Below are 17,569 nucleotides of genomic sequence, written 5' to 3' on the forward strand. Positions count from 1 at the left end.
ATCAAGGTTTGAAGACGAGGGTATATGTATGAAATGAAGTCTCTCACCCCACTCTATCTTGCCAACATTTGCAGGTGAGGTCATGGCTGTGGTCTACCTCCCTGCTGGGAGGCTGTCGTGTCTGACCTGGAAATGTTTGAAAAAGTGGGTGAGGAAGTTGGATCCTAGCAGCCAGCTGTTGAAAAGAGAGTATTACCCCATCCTCCTATCACTGAGCGGAGGTCCTTATGCCTTTGTTGAACCAGGAAAGTGTGATACCGTCTCTTATACAGGCTTTTGTTAAGATAGGATTCTTGTGAAATGGAGTTCCATTTCACATGGGGATTTAATTCCTCCAGTCAGCTTGTGAATTTACATCAATGTATTGTTTTATGAAGGGGGTACAATTAAGAAATGAATCACTGAAGGTCTTACTGACCAAAATGTTTGTTTTATAATCAATTGATTGATATCTTCAAAGACCATTGGACCTGAAGCATAAGATTAGGTTTCAGTGAGGCAGATGGAATGCAATTTTAACAAATAGCCTCCTGGCAAATCCACTATTCCAATTGTATTAGAAATGGTAGGCTGTCTTGTCACAACAAATTGACCTATTTCATTAAATGAAATGAGTAACAGTAACACTGTTGAGGAATCAAAGAAGAGACAATTAATTGGAAAATCTTTATTTTCAAAGAGAAACATTGCATTAGAGGAACATAGGAATGTGAGTCAATATCTCAAGAGCTACGTGAGTCGATACCACTGAAATGAGATGTTAGAATGGAACAGACTCATCTCACAGCGAGACACGTACAACTAACAAACCCATCGGCTCGTGTTAGAAAATAAATCATACAAAACACAGTGTTGTTCAACTTCATTCAACTAAAAATCATCTCTATTTTATTCATACTCTTGATTTCATACAATTCTAAAAAAAAAAAAAAAAGCTAAAGCTGTTGAAGGCAAGGCAATAAGCATTCATTATTTCCAACAAACGAGATATTGTCTACCTGAATTGTGTTCGAACAAAAAACATTATTGAAATGCCTGTTATCAAGGACTTGGTTGTGAGGCAGAAATCTTTGGATCTTAGTGGTTAGTCACTGTGCAAAGGTTTTAAATTGTTGCCACTGGGGCCTCCCCATCCAGTTCTGTATCTAGGTCAGTTGAGCCCATCTCTCCACCACCTCCGTTCTGTGCAATAGTGCATTTAGAAGCTGATCTAGGATCTGTGTTAGGGAGCTTCACCAGGGCATGCAGGGGTTGGGGCAGTCACGGATGTACGACTCCAGTCTACCCTTGGACACTTCCATCAACGTGGTGTATGTGGTCAGCTATGGATAGACCAGAGAGGGAGGGAGAAGAGTGTCACTCAAATAAAAATGCTATTGATCTACCCTTAGAAGTCATGCATTTGCTGACTAATAAAGGATTTCAATGAAAGGGAAAATGAGGTTTTACCTTGTTCAAGACTGGCTTTGTCGACAGCACGTCATACACAGTCTTAGGGGAGATGTTCTAGGGAGAAGAGAAAGATATAGTCAACATCCAAAGTAGAAGACTGGTGGAGGCTGTACTCATGGTCTACGGTGTGTGTGTGTGTGTGTGTGTGTGTGTGGTCATACTCACTGTCTGCATGGTCTGGTTCATACACTTCATCGCGGGGGTTCTGCGGTTGTCCAGGAACAGCGGTTCCTTCCAGTGGTCGTAGTTAGTCTCGAGAACGTACCAGCGGCCCAACTTCAGGTCAATCCTTAAAAAGAACAGAAAAGAACATGTTTTATAAATCCAGAATCTAACAATATAGGCTACTCTTTATCATGGCTTTTATGTTAGTTTGGATGTCAATATGAAGTCGCCTTCAGGGTGCAAAGTCACTGTGTGTGTGTGTGTGTGTGTGTGTGTGTGTGTAGTCACTCACTCCCAGACGTCGAGGCTGAGCACCCTGGAGCGGGTGATGACACAGCCCTGTCCTGTCTGGTTCCCCCCCAGGATGAAGTAGGCTGGGGCTAGGAGCTTGGTCTGGGTCAGAAGGGTCTTGGCCTCCTCATAGCTAGGCACACGGAAAGGAGGAGAGGGATCATGTTTTAGAGCAATGAAATCAAGTCAAGTGACGATGCTTGGCTTGAATGTTGAGGGTCCCCACCATAGAGACGGATACAGATAAATCTCTCTCTACGGTCCTCCACACCCACAATTATCTGTGTATCTATGTGCTATCTATCCCATTTTGTCGAGTATTGCCAAAATGAAGATGTGCATATCTTCAATAACAGGCAGAGTTAGGTTTTCCCGTATATTTCACAAAGTTAGTTAGAGTACCTGGTAGCATTCTCCAGGACGGAGCGAGTCAGGAAGCTCATCCACATCCCATCTCTTTTCCCCAGGATCCACTCCAGGATACCTGTGTGACAGATTAGGACAGACGGACAGACACACACACACACACACACACACACACACACACACACACACACACACACACACACACACACACACACACACGTTTAATGTTTAACATTCCGTGCTCCCCATATGTCGATATGTGTCTGGAATGCAGTAATTGAGTGAGACAGACAGACATGAGTCGAGAAGCTCACCAATGTATCCTCCATCGAGGCTGAAGCGTTCGTTCATGGTCAGAGTGAAAGCGTGCTTCAGAGAGAACGAGAACAAGGGATGATCACCCATGCAAATGACAACGTCACTCAATCATGACAGGAGAAAAGAGGATTCCTTATCTTGGTCCTAGAGAGGCTAGGCTTTTGTTCCAGCCCTGCACTAACACAGACTCTTCTTGATGATTAGAAGTAAACAGATGCGTTGGTGTTTGGCTAGAGCAAAAGTCTGCACACCCCGTAGCTTTTTCAAGAGTTAGAAGCTGACAAACTCACAGGCCTGATGCCAGTCAGCATGCCCACATAGCCTGCGAAGTTGGTGGACTTGAAGACAGTCTTGTTGCCCCTTCTGAAGTCCAGGTTGACCACCAGAGGCTTCAGCTTCTCTGTGATCAACCATGACCGGTTCTTCATGTCCCAGCTAGGGTGGCGGGGGGACAGAGGGAGAGAGAGAGATTAAACTGACTGGAAATTAGACTAAATGTTGCTGAAACAGCCCAAATCATACTGGCTTTACAGAATAATGGCCTTCAGACTGGACACTAACAAACCTAGCATTTATAACATGAAAGGTCTTACCCCATGAAGAGTCCAAAGTCCAAATTCCGCCCATGGATGAGGTTACCTATGGAAAAACAAGGTCAAACAAAAAGCTGTGATACAAATCATATTGCAGACAGGCCTGAAGTTCAAATATCATGGCCGACAGTAATGCCTCATTTGCACAACCACTGTGTTGGTTCAAACCTGCCATAGTATTACATACGCTTACCATTAGGGTCTTCTGCTACCAGTGACGTACACACAGTGAATACCTCGTAGAAGACGTTGAAGAGGATAACTTCACCTAGGGTGGGACAAGAGATGATGTCAGAATAAGGAGAGGGAGAGAGAGAGAGAGAGAGAGAGAGAGAGAGAGAGAGAGAGAGAGTGTGTGTGTGTGTAAGAGAGAGAGAGACAGAGAGAGACTCATGGGTCTTTGGAAAATGCAGGAGCATACATCGTCTAGAAAAATAGTGATTGAGGACTGTCACAAGATGGAAGACCAAAGGACAGTCACAATTGTGGGTTTGATGATTACCAAGAGGAAGTCCAGAGGCAGTGGCAATTCCCTTTATCTCGTCTCTGAAAGGGTCTGGGAGAGTGTTCACCAACAAAGGCTGCAGGACATATAACCATAACGGGATGAGATCAACAGGCAGTCATGAGTTATGAAATGGCATAATAAGTCATAGGTTATGGCAATGGTGTGTGCATCAAACATTGACATGATTTTATGATGAAAACAAAAGTGTTCAGAGCAGCACGAACCCAACCCACTCACCAAATCCTTGTCTACCAAATCGATCAGCTTGCCACTGGGGACGAAGGCATCGGCCAAGTCTCTGATGGCTTGGATCATAAGGACCAACTAGATCGAAACACAAAAATCGTATACTGATCACGTCAATGAGGTGAGCTAAATTGGCAAAGAAGACCTGTGCAGGAACAGTGTCTACGCTTCCATCTCTATGCTTTCACCATAGGATTACAATACGAATGACCACAACGCAGGACAAGAAGACGAGAACAGGATTCTAAATGTGTAACTGTTGCTCTCACACACATCGTCTTTCTTGTCAGTGATGAGGGCCTTCCATCTCTCAGTAGGGTGCATGTCCAGGTCGATGGTGTACCAGGTGACAGCTCCTTGGAACCTGTCAGAACAGCACAGGTACGGTTTGACTGTTGCACAACGACCAATACACGTTGTTATCTGACTGTCAACTGCTGCTGTGAGGGGATGTTGGGGTGCATTTTCATGCCGGGTTCTATCTTCTTTCTTTTTTTTAAATGAGGCTATAGCTGCCACAAATGAAGACAGAATGTGTCCTTTGGTTAGTTTTGCAGGTGGTAGTTAAAGTGATCCTCAATGGGAAACAGATGGAGGAGGTTTTCAAGCACACAGTGTTGCATTTACAGCAACTGCCAACGAAAGTGTGCCTCCCCAAACATAACACGACATCCATGAGGGTGACAACATACGTGACTTCTAAAAAACACTTACGTCGGTCCTTTAGGTGGATACATGCCCTTGCGACATTCTTCTGTAAACTGTAAAACAAAAAAACGATGGAAGAAAACAACGAACAAAGAAGTTGACCAACAGGCTCCGATCACTGTGTACCTGTGAACTCTAGCTGCCACAACCAAAATCTACGATAACAACATGATCATTACCCTCCCGAATAAGCTTACCGGTGGCACAAACTGGGCTGATACAATCGCAGACAAAGAAGAAGAAATTAGGAGAAGACAACACAAGCGGTCCATCTTTCAGCTCCCTTGTCAAAGCAGTGCGTTTGTGTGTTCCTGTATTCTAAATACGGAAGTATGTTTTCCTCGTGATTTGCTCGGTAAAAGGATCGTACCATTATATCAGGGGGGGGGGGGGGTTGAATGTCATCAGGTGACAACACTGTCAATATATATTTAAATATAAAAAGGCCGTACTCATGTTGTGTTATTTCCCTTACTTCTAGAAGATAATCAAGAATATCGTGTTAGATCGCGGGCTTAATGCTGTGAAGTGATATCATGCCGTCTCATCACAACCCCGTCACCCCCGCCGTCAAAAAATACGGAAGTTCAAACACACACCCACATGACTTGTCAATAAAAAGACACATGATAAAATACTAAGTGGGTCAGAGGTGTCGTGCCAAGTGACACCATTGAACAAAAACATCTAAAACACATGACAGATCACAGCCCTGTTTGATTACGGTATCTCCTTCCTTGACATAATTACTGATCTGACATGATTGGATTGGTCAACACAAGCACTCCACTGCATTGCTTTCAACAATCTAGTCATGTCAGATTAGTGATTTATTCAAGAAGGGAAAGGAAGGAAGGATGCTTTGTCAGAGTTTTGAAACAGGGCCCTACTGTACAGGAGGCACATGATAGGTCACTGGGTTAATGTCCTCCTCCTGAATACCGTCCAGGTCACCATGACCACCCGCTACTGCGGTGTTCTTGTTTGACAGACGAGATAGGAGTAATGAAATCCATTACAACAAGCAGGCAAATCCTCTATGACGCCAGGTTGGGGCAAGGGTTACTTATCTTCGTTTTGAGGGATTGAGTAAGAGGAACTGCAAACTCATACAGCAAAATTGGCGTTTTTCTTGACCAAATACAATTTATTCATGATAAAAAGGTGAGCATGTACATTAAATCCTTAATCAGTCAAAAAAAAAAATGCTTTTTCATAAAAGCGAAAACAAGAAATTGGAAAGCTGTGTTGATAATCGACATCTTCACTTGCAGTATCTGTCTGCTTTCATCTTGGCTCTCCTGGGGATGACAACAAACAAACAAACAAAGAACAGAACACATTATTTTCAGACTTTACTCCTCTCCTTTATCCACCAGCTGATATATAATCTGCACACTTATCTGTGTGACTACTGTCAGCTTGTGAGTCACAAACGGGTTTCAAACATGTTGACAATGTCTCTGCAGTTCAACTGATTATTGTACTACTCCTGCAGTACGTGTACAGACAGGTAAAATAATAATTACAAAAAAAAAATCTCTCTTTCTCTCTCTCTCTCTCTCTCCTCACCTGTCTAACAGAGTTTCGTGAAACTTCCCGTCGACCCTGGCTTTCTTCAGCGAGCTGCTGTCTTCCTCGTTCACCCTCAGACGCCTGTCCTGGAAACTCTGGAACTTCTTACTGGAAAACACAGGGACATGGCAGGTCACACACTACAGTAGGACACACACACACACACAGTAAAGGTTCAAATGACTTCACTGAACTTGGCATCCTCAGTGACGGGACATAAAGCTGACTGCCACATTATCAATGACAAATGAGCAGAGAGAGAGACTTGCATTCTAAAGCACAACACATCTCTAGAAGTGAACAGCTGTAATAGTAAATAAATACTGACTTCAACAGGGCTACCGACAAATAAATGATTTTATCGGGCACGTTAATGACACTTAGGCCCTGTAGCAGTAGGTATTCTGACAGTGGTTTATGGTTCAGAAGAGACGCACACGGACACAGACATGCGCACACACACGCGCGCACACACACACACACACACACACACACACACACACACACACACACACACACACACACACACACACACACACACACACACACACACACACACACACACACACACACACACACACACACACACACACACACACACACACACACACACACACACACACACACACACACACACACACACACACACACACACAGCTAAGTACTACATCCGCCCAGGCTCAAGGACAGCCATTATCGTCACGTCAACATGATGAGTCCATTTCCCCGCCATTCTCCTGAAAGAGGGAGGAGGAGGAGAGGGAAGGAGAGAGAGAGGGAAAAAAAAAACAAGACGCCAGGCATGGTGGAACAACCTTGTGTGCGTGTTGCCTCGGAAACCTAATGGGCCGCAAACGGCCCGTAAAAAAAAAATGCAGGCAGTGGTCTCCGCGCTCTGCCTCCGCCACTTCACCCCCCTCCCCCACCCCCCACCCCCCACCCCCCGCGCTCTGCGGCGGAAGGCCCATCAATCGGCCTTTAAAGGCGTGGGATTGATGAGGTGGTCGGCCTGTCTGGTCGTCAACCACCCTTCGCGTCCTCTCTCTGCGAGCGCCCCGGGGCGGTGATTTAGATGTCAAAACCTCGCCGGAGCGAGGCGGAAGGTTGTCGGGGGGGAGCAACGGGACGGAATTGACTGTCTGTCTAGAGAAGGTCACACAGTGCCTACCCCCTTTGCCTCTGCTCAGGATGAAAAACCACACACACACACACACGCACGCACACTTGAACTCATGTGAATATATGGCTAGACTGCATTACTGCACTGTTCTCTGAGCAGAATTGCTGGTGCATCTCTGTTGTGTGGGTGAATTTGTGTGTGACTGTCGTGGGTAGGTAGGGTTTACGCACACATAGTTGACCTCGCAGTTCTTCACGTTGCCCCTGTCCTCGTCCGCGATGTCGTCGTTCCGCTTGACCTCCCTTTCTGTGCACGACCGGATCTGTTCATCATCCCGAGAGAGAGAGGAGGGAGAGAGAGAGAGAGAGAGAGAGAGAGAGAGGAGAGAAGAAAAGTGAAAACAGTCGCATGCGGAAGAGCAACAACCTCTAGTAATGTTCGGAAGGCAGGATGTGTTTTTTCATCCCGTCTCCACAGAGTGTGTTTGTGTGTGTGTGTGTGTGTGCGCACACGCGCGCGGGCGTATACTTCACCTTCACTATCTCTCCCTCCCCCGCCGTCTTGCTCTTGGCCTCGATGTCTCCGCTCTCGCTGTACGAGATAAAACAGCTATTGGCTGCCATGAGGGCTATCTTACCCTGGGAAACCAAAGGGAGAGAGAGAGAGAGAGAGAGAGAGAGAGAACACGGGGCGGAAAACAGAGAGATGGAACAGAGGGATAAGCTGGCGGATGAGTGTCATCTCACGCTGATATTCCATTCCCGGGTAAAAAGCCTTATTACACGTTCCAAGGAAAGTGTTAAGCCTTTGTGTGTGTGTGTGTGTGTGTGTGTGTGATGCACACAAGATGAAGACACATTCACTCCTGGCACGTTCAGAGCACACAACCAGCTCTGCAGGAGATGAACCATGTTTGCTCATTGTCTTCCAATAGCGTTGGCTGTGAAGCGCATTGAGCCCCTGGCTTCATCGAAATCCAACGCATTGTTGAAACCCCTTGCATTTTAGCGCTAAACCACAAACTCAACCTTTGACGGAAATGAGTGGTGTTGAGGAAAAAAAGATGGAACTGAATGTTCTTTGTGACGTCACCCTAGTTCACTCTTGCATAGACACAACTACGGGAAGACGTTAACTTCGACGGACGGCGAGAGCCGGTTCGACTTTGACTGACAGCTGGCGTCACCACTCACGTCCTGGAAGACGGGTTCCCACTGTTCCCTGGAGCCAATGGCGTCAGAGCGTCCCACAACCACGCCTTCAGAGTTGATCCCCAGGTACTTCCCATAGCCAGACTTCAGCGCTACCCTGAAGACAGAGGACAAAGGGATTCATCATTTACAGGCTGCTTGTAGGACCTTTATCGATCTAAAGTTTGTCTCTTTATCTGTCCACACATATCCTGTTTCTCAACTATCTAACTAACTACCTGGGGCGCTCAAGTGGCGTAGCACACTAAGGCGCATACCATATCATCGCAAGGTCCCTGGTTCGATTCCGGCCATCGACATATCCTGCATGTCATCCCTCCTCTCTCTCTCCCATCCTTCCTGTCAATCTCTACTATCTCTATCCTAATGAAGCAAAAAACTATCAACTACCTCAGCTCCCCGAAATGGGTGCATTAAAAATGTATCTGAAATTAATGACAACAAAGATGTAATGCTTACAAAAAAGGTATACAGGGCTTCAGAACTGATAACATTGCTGCAGCATTCTATTTTATAACAAAACGAGTAGTTTAGGTGTGGAATACAATGCTAAGTAAACTAAGTGCTAGGTTAAATAAGTAAGTTCTCTTCTAAACTCACCTGGAGTCAGACAGTTTGATGGCGGTGAACTGCTCAGGTGGGTCAGGTCCTTCATCCTCTGAAACACATTAAAAAAAATAAAAATAATCCTCCTTTGAAAAGTCACCAATCAATATTCTTATCAGATGAGGTTGAAGGGATTAGCTGCCATTGAAGATTATTATCTGTTTTGTTTTTTTAGAAGTCTTTAGGTTAGTTTTTTTTCTATTTATTTTTTATTCGGGACCAAAGACAGGGCGCAGAGAGGGATTACAACATAATAATAATAATAATAATAAAAATAATAATAATAATAATTAAAAAAAAAAACACTGGGGCTCTCTCTGCCTGAGTTAGCATTCTGCTGTCACACTATTGGAATAATAACCTCCTGACATATCTTCAGCGTATCACGGTTCAATAATGACGTGTCATTGCAGGAAGAAGACAATGTGCACAATTTCCTCTCACAGGAGACCTACCCCAGAGACACAGAGCCTTCATGTTTTACCAATACTCTGTTGTGAATTATATAACACACAACCTCACATACACTCTCTTGCTGTGTTGCTGCTGTGTAGAGTCATCACACCCACCATGAGTCTGACAGCTGTACAATACAAAAGCAACATGAAGGCCTCTTGTGTCTCTATGTTCTGAAATGGCTTCCATCTCCTTTCCTTCATGACGAGGGCCTTACAGAGTTGTTGTTTTTTTAATAACGTAAAAGCATGGAATGCTGTTACATCTCCCTGCTCTGAAATGACTTCCTATCCTGGTCTCCTTTTCTTCATTAATGAGTTTTTTCACCCTCTATCCCAAACCTACATATGTCTCCCGGTGACCTCCGAGGGACAAACCGAGGGCAAGAGCAACTTCATCCAGTGGAAGGTTGAGGGGGCTTTTCTCACCGCCTGAGGGCTACATTATCCCCAGACTGGAGCTCTAACTGAAAATCTCAAAAGGGGATCCCTCTAATCCCCCCCCCCGCCCCTCTCTCTCTCTCTCTCTAATGCTACCTCTCTCCCGTCTTCTTTCATCTCCTCCAGAGGAGCCTGTATGCATACAGAAGACCAGCGCCCACCCAGGGGAACCAGAGATGGTTCAATCTCACCATTCTCACCGTCTCTCTTTAGAACGGGAGCTGAATGAACCTCCGAAGAACGACCGGCTTTGGAAAGAAGCCAGGTCTGGACTATAAGGCAGAGAAGCACCTTAAAACTTCTCTTTGGCTACCCGCTCTTCCCCAACCCCCGACTCACTTTGACCTCTTGTGCACCCGCCTGACTCTGCCCTCATAGGGAGAGGGAGAGAAATAGGAGACAGACAAGCAGGCAGAGAGAGAGAGAGAGAGAGAGAGAGAGAGAGAGAGAGACGGACAAGAGATAAGCAGAGAGACAGACAGACCCATTATCTGCCCCTATTTGCTGTGTTTGCATTCTAATCCAGTTCGGTGCTCTCTACCATCCCACCCCCTCTCTGCACATGGGCAGACCCCCATAAATTGTCCCCGGCGACAGATTCATATTGATAATATTCAATAACGTGGCTGAGAGGACAGAGAATAGATTAAGCTCTGTTGTGTGTGAGGAGGCATCCCTGCGCCCTCTCTAAACCATTACCTCCCCAGTAGAGCAGAAATTACTTGCTTATAGATTCTGGAACAATACGGTCATTCAGTAACTCCCTTTTTATTTTCTGTGTCCACTCTCTTAGAATGTAATTTCAAATTGATTTGGAGAGAAAATGCAGCAAACCTATACAACCACTTCGAGACGAAATGGTTTTTATTTCAGAGGCTCGGTCCCGGCACGTGTCGAGCCTCTGGTCATCGAAAAGCAGAAAATGAAATCTGAGGAAACAATTATCGCGTCCTTTTTTTTGTCACCGCTTTCCTCCACAAATGAAAGGACAGTAAAAATTGCCTTCCCGCTTTGCCAGGCTAGCCACGCTAATGGAACACGACTTCCATTATGACTCTTTTCTTTCCTTACTTTCTCAGTGTGGGAATGTGAGGCAACTGGCTCCCAGGAGGTTTCTGCAATCATCTACTGGGATTCATTAATTCTTCACAATTACTGGCTCCATTTCCTCTGCCTCATAATTTCAGTTACTGTGAGTCAAAGGCAGCCATTTCTAATAATAGCATTTAGGCCTGCATACTAAGCAGGCTGGCATTTCAAAACTAATATTATTCCAAAAGGGAACACTCGATTTTTTTTTTTTTTTTTTTCTCGACAATTTCTATTGTGCGGTTTAACAATGGGTAATCGTTTAAAGCTCAATTCTGAAGAGCCTAATTCTGGCAGTTTGCATCTGAAGTTGGATCTGAAGAATGCATTAGCAACTGTGATAGGGCTGAAAATGGCACTGCTTGTACTACCAAAAAACCCCACAAAAAACGGTTTAAGTTCACAAACAAACGCAGCATCCAGCACGGGCTACCAGTTTCAAAATCAAACCTTACAATTATGAGAGTAAACAGAGCCCTCCTCAACTGACTGTGACGCAGGTCTATCTGCACAAGTTCAACAAACTATGTTTGAATGATAGGTGAGCTTGTCTGAGAATGGGAGACTTGCATGAACTCCCAGCTCTAACGCCTAGGCTTCGGCTCATAGGGCTAACGCCAAGATAACTTACGGTACTGTGACGTATGAGCATTGTGCATATCAGTTTGATCACCATGACGACATAGCTGTCTGCTCTCTTATTATAACCTCAAATTAATGTGCTGTTGTATGAGAGCACAGATCAGTGTTAAGACTATTGCTGCTGCAACCTGACTGGGACTGGCAGTCACGTTTTAATCGGGTCGAGTCACGGAGAGTGACCTCCGATCATCATCTTCTACTATCGAGAAAAAGTGTGGCCTGGACAGGTCTGGTCTGCCTGACTGCCCCCAGCAGGTGAGTGCTGTCAGCGCAGGTGTTTCCTCACCTTGATTAGTTTGTGTTACTCCCAACTACTGGAGGCAGTCGGGCAGACCAGACCTGTCCAGGCCGCACTTTTTCTCGAGAAGATAATGACACCTTTGCGTTGTTGTCGTGATTACCTGACGACGGCGGGCGCTTGAAATGTGATTACCTACCTACGTACCTACCCCCGCCCGTTGCAAAATGTTTGTTCTCAAACGATCAAGACATTTGAAAGAAGATACAGTTCAATGCCATACATGGTAAGTGTACAGTGGAAAGTGATTTATTCACATATCTGGGGTTACGTGTGATTCATTCCATTATCTGGAGTGATGTGTGATTTATTCACGTTTCTGGAGTGACATGTGATTCAACTGTGATGGGTGATGTAGTAAGCACACTAATGGGAAAGCATCGAGAATGAGGACGCAGCGTACAGTATTCTCCTTACCTTTATGTGGGGCACCAATGGTGAACAACCCTGAGTCCAGGGCATGAACGTAGGAGTTGTTCTGCATCTCGATGGCAACAGTTCCTGTGATCTCCCCAAAGCAGCTGACGCACCACCACCCCCCTGCACAGTAGATAGAACGGAGGACACAGGTTTAGGACACACAGATCGGACATATAGGTTTGCATCCTCTTTGGTAGAGTAGACAGAGATAACACTCTACTGTACGGCAGTTGTATGACTTGACAACCAACCGTCACCATGCCATGCAACAGACACTGACCAGGGTCGTACAGATTCGTAATAGACTGATTAAATTGATTGTCAACTCTGCCCATCACCGCATACCAACAACATCGGGCTTCTCCTCCGCATCCTCTCTTTTCCTCTTCTTGTCCTTGTGCTTCTTCTTCTTTCTGTCATCATTAAAGGACAGCATTAGAACACGACATCTGTTTAAATGGGACTGAAGTCAAAAACAAGCATGATTGCTTTTAGCTAGGCTTGCTAGCATGCTAGGTTCACTGTACTCGTGTGTCGCTAGATATGCCGTTAATTGATCAGTTTTTTTACGAATCGACTCACCCCTTATTTAGACCTTTCAGTACCAGTTTGGTTGATTTTACGTGTGAATATTCAGCCATAACTTCAGATTATGGCGAGCTAACAAGATAAACAAAACAGTCTGACAAATAGGAAAACAAACTCGCGAGTACGGTGGCTGTGGAGGCACAGACAGCACCAAATGTCAATCCATTTTGAAAAGAGCGGGATTTACTTATCACCGCAAATACTATAGAGCACTGATTTGGTGTAGAGCTGGAGAGCTTTGTCGTCTCTCCTTATTATGGAGCAGGCAAATAGGTACTGTAAATGACGCACAGAGCCCTAGAGTCCACTTGAGTTTCTCAAACACCTGAAACAGCCTTTTGGTTGGGGAGCTTTTGGAATTCCAGAGGGTGAGAAAGATGCGCTTAAACAAACATTTATGCGAAAGACACCCTATTAAGGAGGAATGGCCCAATCAGGAGGTAATAAATCATCGGTTGACATTGTCAGGAAGTAGAATAAATGAGACAGGAGCCTGTGTGACCTGCCCTTTGTGGTGAGACGCGACCAGGCGGCACTCGACCACCTGCAGTCGAGAAGGCACACACACAAGGGGGGACACTGTGCTTTACATGGATCACTGAAGTCAATTGCTCCATTCCGTTTCTCCACCCTTCTCCTGAAGTATATATATAGTATATATAGTACTTGTGTGCTTTTCCATTGCCACATGGAATACTATTGGGAATAATGCTGTATTAGTGCTCATGCTTATACCAATCCTATAATTTTAGATTCATGTGGGGAAGTGTACACTGTGGAGAAACGCAGGAGTTGTCGGCTGGACCATTTGACTAACAACAAATGATTGGCTACACTGAAGTTGCTGATAGCCTACACAATCTTGTACATACATTTTGTCAATGTATGTACTTGAGTCACGAAACAAAACGAGTGAAACGAAACAAAAAAAGACGCACTATAGTGTTATCCATCCTTCTCCATCCTACCAATTCAGTCAAAAGCAAACAAAGGTTCAACACGTCTTATTTTGAGATAGCACTAAATCAGGACGAGTGGTATATTTTACGAGTAGTATATTTCCTTGGTGTATTTACCACTTGTACAAATGATGACAACTGAAATCATCAACCTGTGAAGGGAGTCTAATGTCAGTGGTAAAAGGTTTCTGCAGTGCCCAAAACAACTCTTAGATTTAATTTACAAATGTGAAAAAGAGCTTGTGTGTAAATACAGCAATGTGAGCTCCACCAAACCCAGCCCTTGGATTAATAGTTACAGTAACAAGAGAGAAAATACCCAAACTGCATCTTCACAGGCACAAGTACAGTTTGATGTGATGTCACAATGATGTGATGTCACAAACAATGCCATAGGGACAGAGTCTTGGGTATGTGAACATTCTGGGAGTCAGGTAGTTGGAGAAGGACTGACCATTGGTAAGTCCTCTGTGTCAAATGTTTCATTGAAAAGGCGATGATTGTTATCAACATGATATAATGTCCTGCTAATTTGTACAGTATTGTGCACAGAAAATATTCAAGTTTTGTCTTGGTGTGAATTAACATTTTAAGAACCAATTCATTGGTAAGCAGCATGTATTTTATGCAATCTGGAATTTGTAAAAATTGTTTCTGAACAACTTGCATTGATTTTTTTTTTGTTGCTAAGGGTATTATGCTAAGGGAATTCCAAAAACACCTCTAAAAAGACTTACGAGTGTTCCATGAACATTTTATTTGCTTTTTAATACATGGGTAGAATAAAGAGAAGGGTTAAAAGTGGAAAAGTGTTTGCTAACAGACAATTTTAGTGGGGATATGTGTTTGTTTTGGGCTGTCTTATGGTAAAAGATCTATCAATATGTGTTAGCCACTAAAATGTCAGCATTATTGAGGGCATTGTAGGTGGTTTTATTGAAGGCCTATGCAGGCCCAGCCTAGTGCATGGTTGTATACATGGCTATAGGAATTTAAAATGTTCAGCGTGAAATGAACCTGGTTGCCATTGTTACATTACATGATGTCACAGTGACATCATCAGAGGTGCCATGGTTATTGTTGCTAGGAGATGCGAGGTACAGTACAACAAAGCCAGAATATGTTGTAACATAGTGACATCACACGAGTGGTGACACAAGAAGGCTCAGAACCATATGCCGACTGTCATGTGCCTGACACCATAAACAAAGTACCTTCTGGAAAAAATAAACTTCTTCTAATCCAATCTCAGGCCAGCTAGTGGTCAAATGCAAAAAGCATGATGTCACAGTGGGTCATGATGTCATAATAGTTTTCTCAGGTGATATTCTAGAAGGTTAGAGTCTAGCAGTTAGCACAGAGACGTCGTTGTGAACAGGTTAGACGGGTAAGTAAGATATCTTTGAATGTTTTCATATGTATAAGGCAAAAACATTCATAAATATGAGCAATGTAGTCATGTTGTAGTAAAAATCATGTTTAGCCTTGGAGAATAGTTTGTGTACAGTCCATTATGTGTTCCCTATGCAATCGAGACGAGGCACTTTTTAACTGTTGGGACACAGTAAAGGGTGAATAATTATTTGTATGACACCCCTCATGGTTGAAACTCATTTGATGTGAATTGTTTGATTTCAAATCCAAACTGTTGGAGTGTAGAGCTAAAAGAAGACAAAATGATTTCTCTTTCCAATACTTATGGAGGGCACTATATCAATTTATAGATTAAGGCAGAGCTGTAAGCCCTAATTTCAGCACCACAGAATCTGATCGTTTATAGGCAGCCGAACATGTCACAATGTCAGCACCATGGACAGCGATCTGACACCTCACGAAAAAAGTAGGCGAGGATTCAGCCAATTCAGCCATTCTTGGTCTTTATTCTAAAAATCAGTGGGGTTTTGTCTGGCTAATAGCCTACACAAATGGACTGCAATACAATATTCAAAAAATAAATCAGCCGATTCCCACTGGAGAGAACATCGGTCTCATGTAGTCCTCTTGACTACTTGCCTATACTACTAGTCGCTTTGCATTTATTTGAGAAAATGTTTTAATCACGGCCTGTAGGGCCAGGTTGCGGTCCCGACTGTTTTCGATGCTGAGTACTGACAGCCTGGTGCTTCAACTAGTTCTTGATTCATTGAAGTTTTGAAAATGATCTCTCAGCAGAAGCCGGTCACAGGAATAGTTAAAAGGAGCTTGAATGCCGTAGCAACATCGGGGAAACTGGGCAGAAGGGGAGTGGTGCTTCAAATAGGCTACAGCAGTTCTGAAAGACCTTTAATTGAGCCTCTTTCATTCTCCTTAAGTGCGTTATGGGAATTATTATTACAGGTCTGGCGGGCTCAAAAAAATGTGTTTATACCGGTGAACCGGTGTCTTGAGTTGTGTGGTTGCAACAGTAGCCCAGTATAGAACACAGTTCCTCTAAAATGTTCTTCTGTATTCTGAAGACGCTGGTCCTCACATAGTGCGTCGAAGTGCCTCTTCGTGCGCCTTGCTCGCTGTTCTGTAAACGAGTTCTCTGTCAATACCCCCATGTAGCTGCCAGTGTCTGGCCCGTAGGCCTACCCTTGATGTCCTCATACTCCCGTCTGAGCAATGTGTCTGTAGCGTTTCCTTGCATGTTTGCTGCCTGAAGTAAGTCCATGTCTTTCATCTGGAGAACATGAGAGTGTCTCCATTTACTTTTGCCCTGTATGACTGTCACTATCACAAATTGAAACGTCTCCATCGCTTTTTTAAATCCCAGCTGCCTCTTTACGCTCGTCGGGTTCTTTTGACAGGACGGGTATGCTCAGCGCCTTGCACTATGTCTGCGTAGCGGAACCGCACAGATTGAATCGCATCATTTCTGGATGCCCGTCGCCTGAGGCAGTCTCTTCAGAGTTGGTTCAACGTTTCCATCAGTTGATTCTTCCACTGAAAAACGCATACAGCTTTTGCACAGTCCCATAATAAGTCCCTTAACTCTTGTATATTTTGACACGCGTCATTCAAAACTAAGTTTAAAGTGTGTGCAGCGCAATGGACATATCAGGCATCGGGCTCGCGGTCTGATATGCGACTTTGGACACCTGAGCGCCCCAATCATTACACCTGCGCCGTCGTAGCCTTGACCACGGCATGTTTTTCACCGACATCCCCAGGGCTCCGTCTGTTTCAGATAGAACAGGATGGCACATCATAAATCGGATACCGGCAGTCTTCTTGAGCAAAAATACAAAGGTACCCTATAGTCTCTCTTTTTAATGTAGCCGCAATTGGGTACTTTCGTTTGGTAAAACATAGTGAGGCAAACAAATTAGCTCACCAAATGAAAGAGCGAGCTCGGTGCGCCCCGAAGGTGATTAAGCTATCGGCACACATTTAGCCACGTTAAATAAAGAATAATATTGGATTACGTTGATAAAGTAGGCTACGACAGGCATACATGTTTGACTTCTCAGTGGTTTGAAGAGCCCATAGACCTTGTCTACTCAGAGAGCGCACACATATCTCATGAAATCTTTTTC

The 17,569-nt window shown here is 44.4% G+C and overlaps 2 protein-coding genes across 2 annotated transcripts; both read right to left on the reverse strand.

Annotated features, from left to right (window-relative positions):
* Positions 1 to 658: 658 nt before the first annotated feature.
* Positions 659 to 4,961, reverse strand: asah1b (N-acylsphingosine amidohydrolase (acid ceramidase) 1b). Its single transcript, XM_083693333.1, has 14 exons — positions 4,845 to 4,961; positions 4,654 to 4,700; positions 4,213 to 4,303; positions 3,931 to 4,017; positions 3,688 to 3,766; positions 3,379 to 3,453; positions 3,186 to 3,231; positions 2,883 to 3,027; positions 2,589 to 2,643; positions 2,311 to 2,392; positions 1,910 to 2,041; positions 1,618 to 1,741; positions 1,450 to 1,506; positions 659 to 1,322 (listed from the first exon to the last, which is right to left on the reverse strand). The coding sequence occupies exons 1-14, from the start codon at positions 4,917 to 4,919 to the stop codon at positions 1,233 to 1,235; spliced, it is 1,185 nt and encodes a 394-aa protein (XP_083549459.1). The 5' UTR covers positions 4,920 to 4,961; the 3' UTR covers positions 659 to 1,232.
* Positions 4,962 to 5,773: 812 nt separating this feature from the next.
* frg1 (FSHD region gene 1) lies at positions 5,774 to 13,220 on the reverse strand. The gene is made up of 9 exons (XM_083692885.1): positions 13,087 to 13,220; positions 12,850 to 12,917; positions 12,502 to 12,624; positions 9,154 to 9,211; positions 8,536 to 8,650; positions 7,876 to 7,980; positions 7,573 to 7,664; positions 6,220 to 6,330; positions 5,774 to 5,948 (listed from the first exon to the last, which is right to left on the reverse strand). Exons 1-9 carry the CDS (start codon positions 13,143 to 13,145, stop codon positions 5,912 to 5,914), a joined length of 768 nt encoding a protein of 255 aa, XP_083549011.1. The 5' UTR covers positions 13,146 to 13,220; the 3' UTR covers positions 5,774 to 5,911.
* Between the last annotated feature and the right edge of the window lie 4,349 nt (positions 13,221 to 17,569).

The sequence above is a fragment of the Argentina silus genome, assembly GCF_951799395.1.
Source record: "Argentina silus genome assembly, chromosome: 21".
Taxonomy (NCBI): Eukaryota; Metazoa; Chordata; class Actinopteri; order Argentiniformes; family Argentinidae; genus Argentina; species Argentina silus.

Bases quoted from the DNA above. Each gene is read 5' to 3' on its own strand.
- frg1 (XM_083692885.1), bottom strand. From the start codon at position 13,145: ATGGCTGAATATTCACACGTAAAATCAACCAAACTGGTACTGAAAGGT. The intron at 12,918-13,086 runs GTGAGTCGATTC...TAATGATGACAG, and splicing joins CTGAAAGGTCTAAATAAGGG to AAAGAAGAAGAAGCACAAGG. The intron at 6,331-7,572 runs GTGCGTAAACCC...TGTGTTTTCCAG, and splicing joins AACTGCGAGGTCAACTATGT to TAAGAAGTTCCAGAGTTTCC.
- asah1b (XM_083693333.1), bottom strand. From the start codon at position 4,919: ATGGACCGCTTGTGTTGTCTTCTCCTAATTTCTTCTTCTTTGTCTGCG. The intron at 4,701-4,844 runs GTAAGCTTATTC...TTTGTTTTACAG, and splicing joins CAGCCCAGTTTGTGCCACCG to TTTACAGAAGAATGTCGCAA. The intron at 2,393-2,588 runs GTGAGCTTCTCG...TCTGTCACACAG, and splicing joins CCTCGATGGAGGATACATTG to GTATCCTGGAGTGGATCCTG.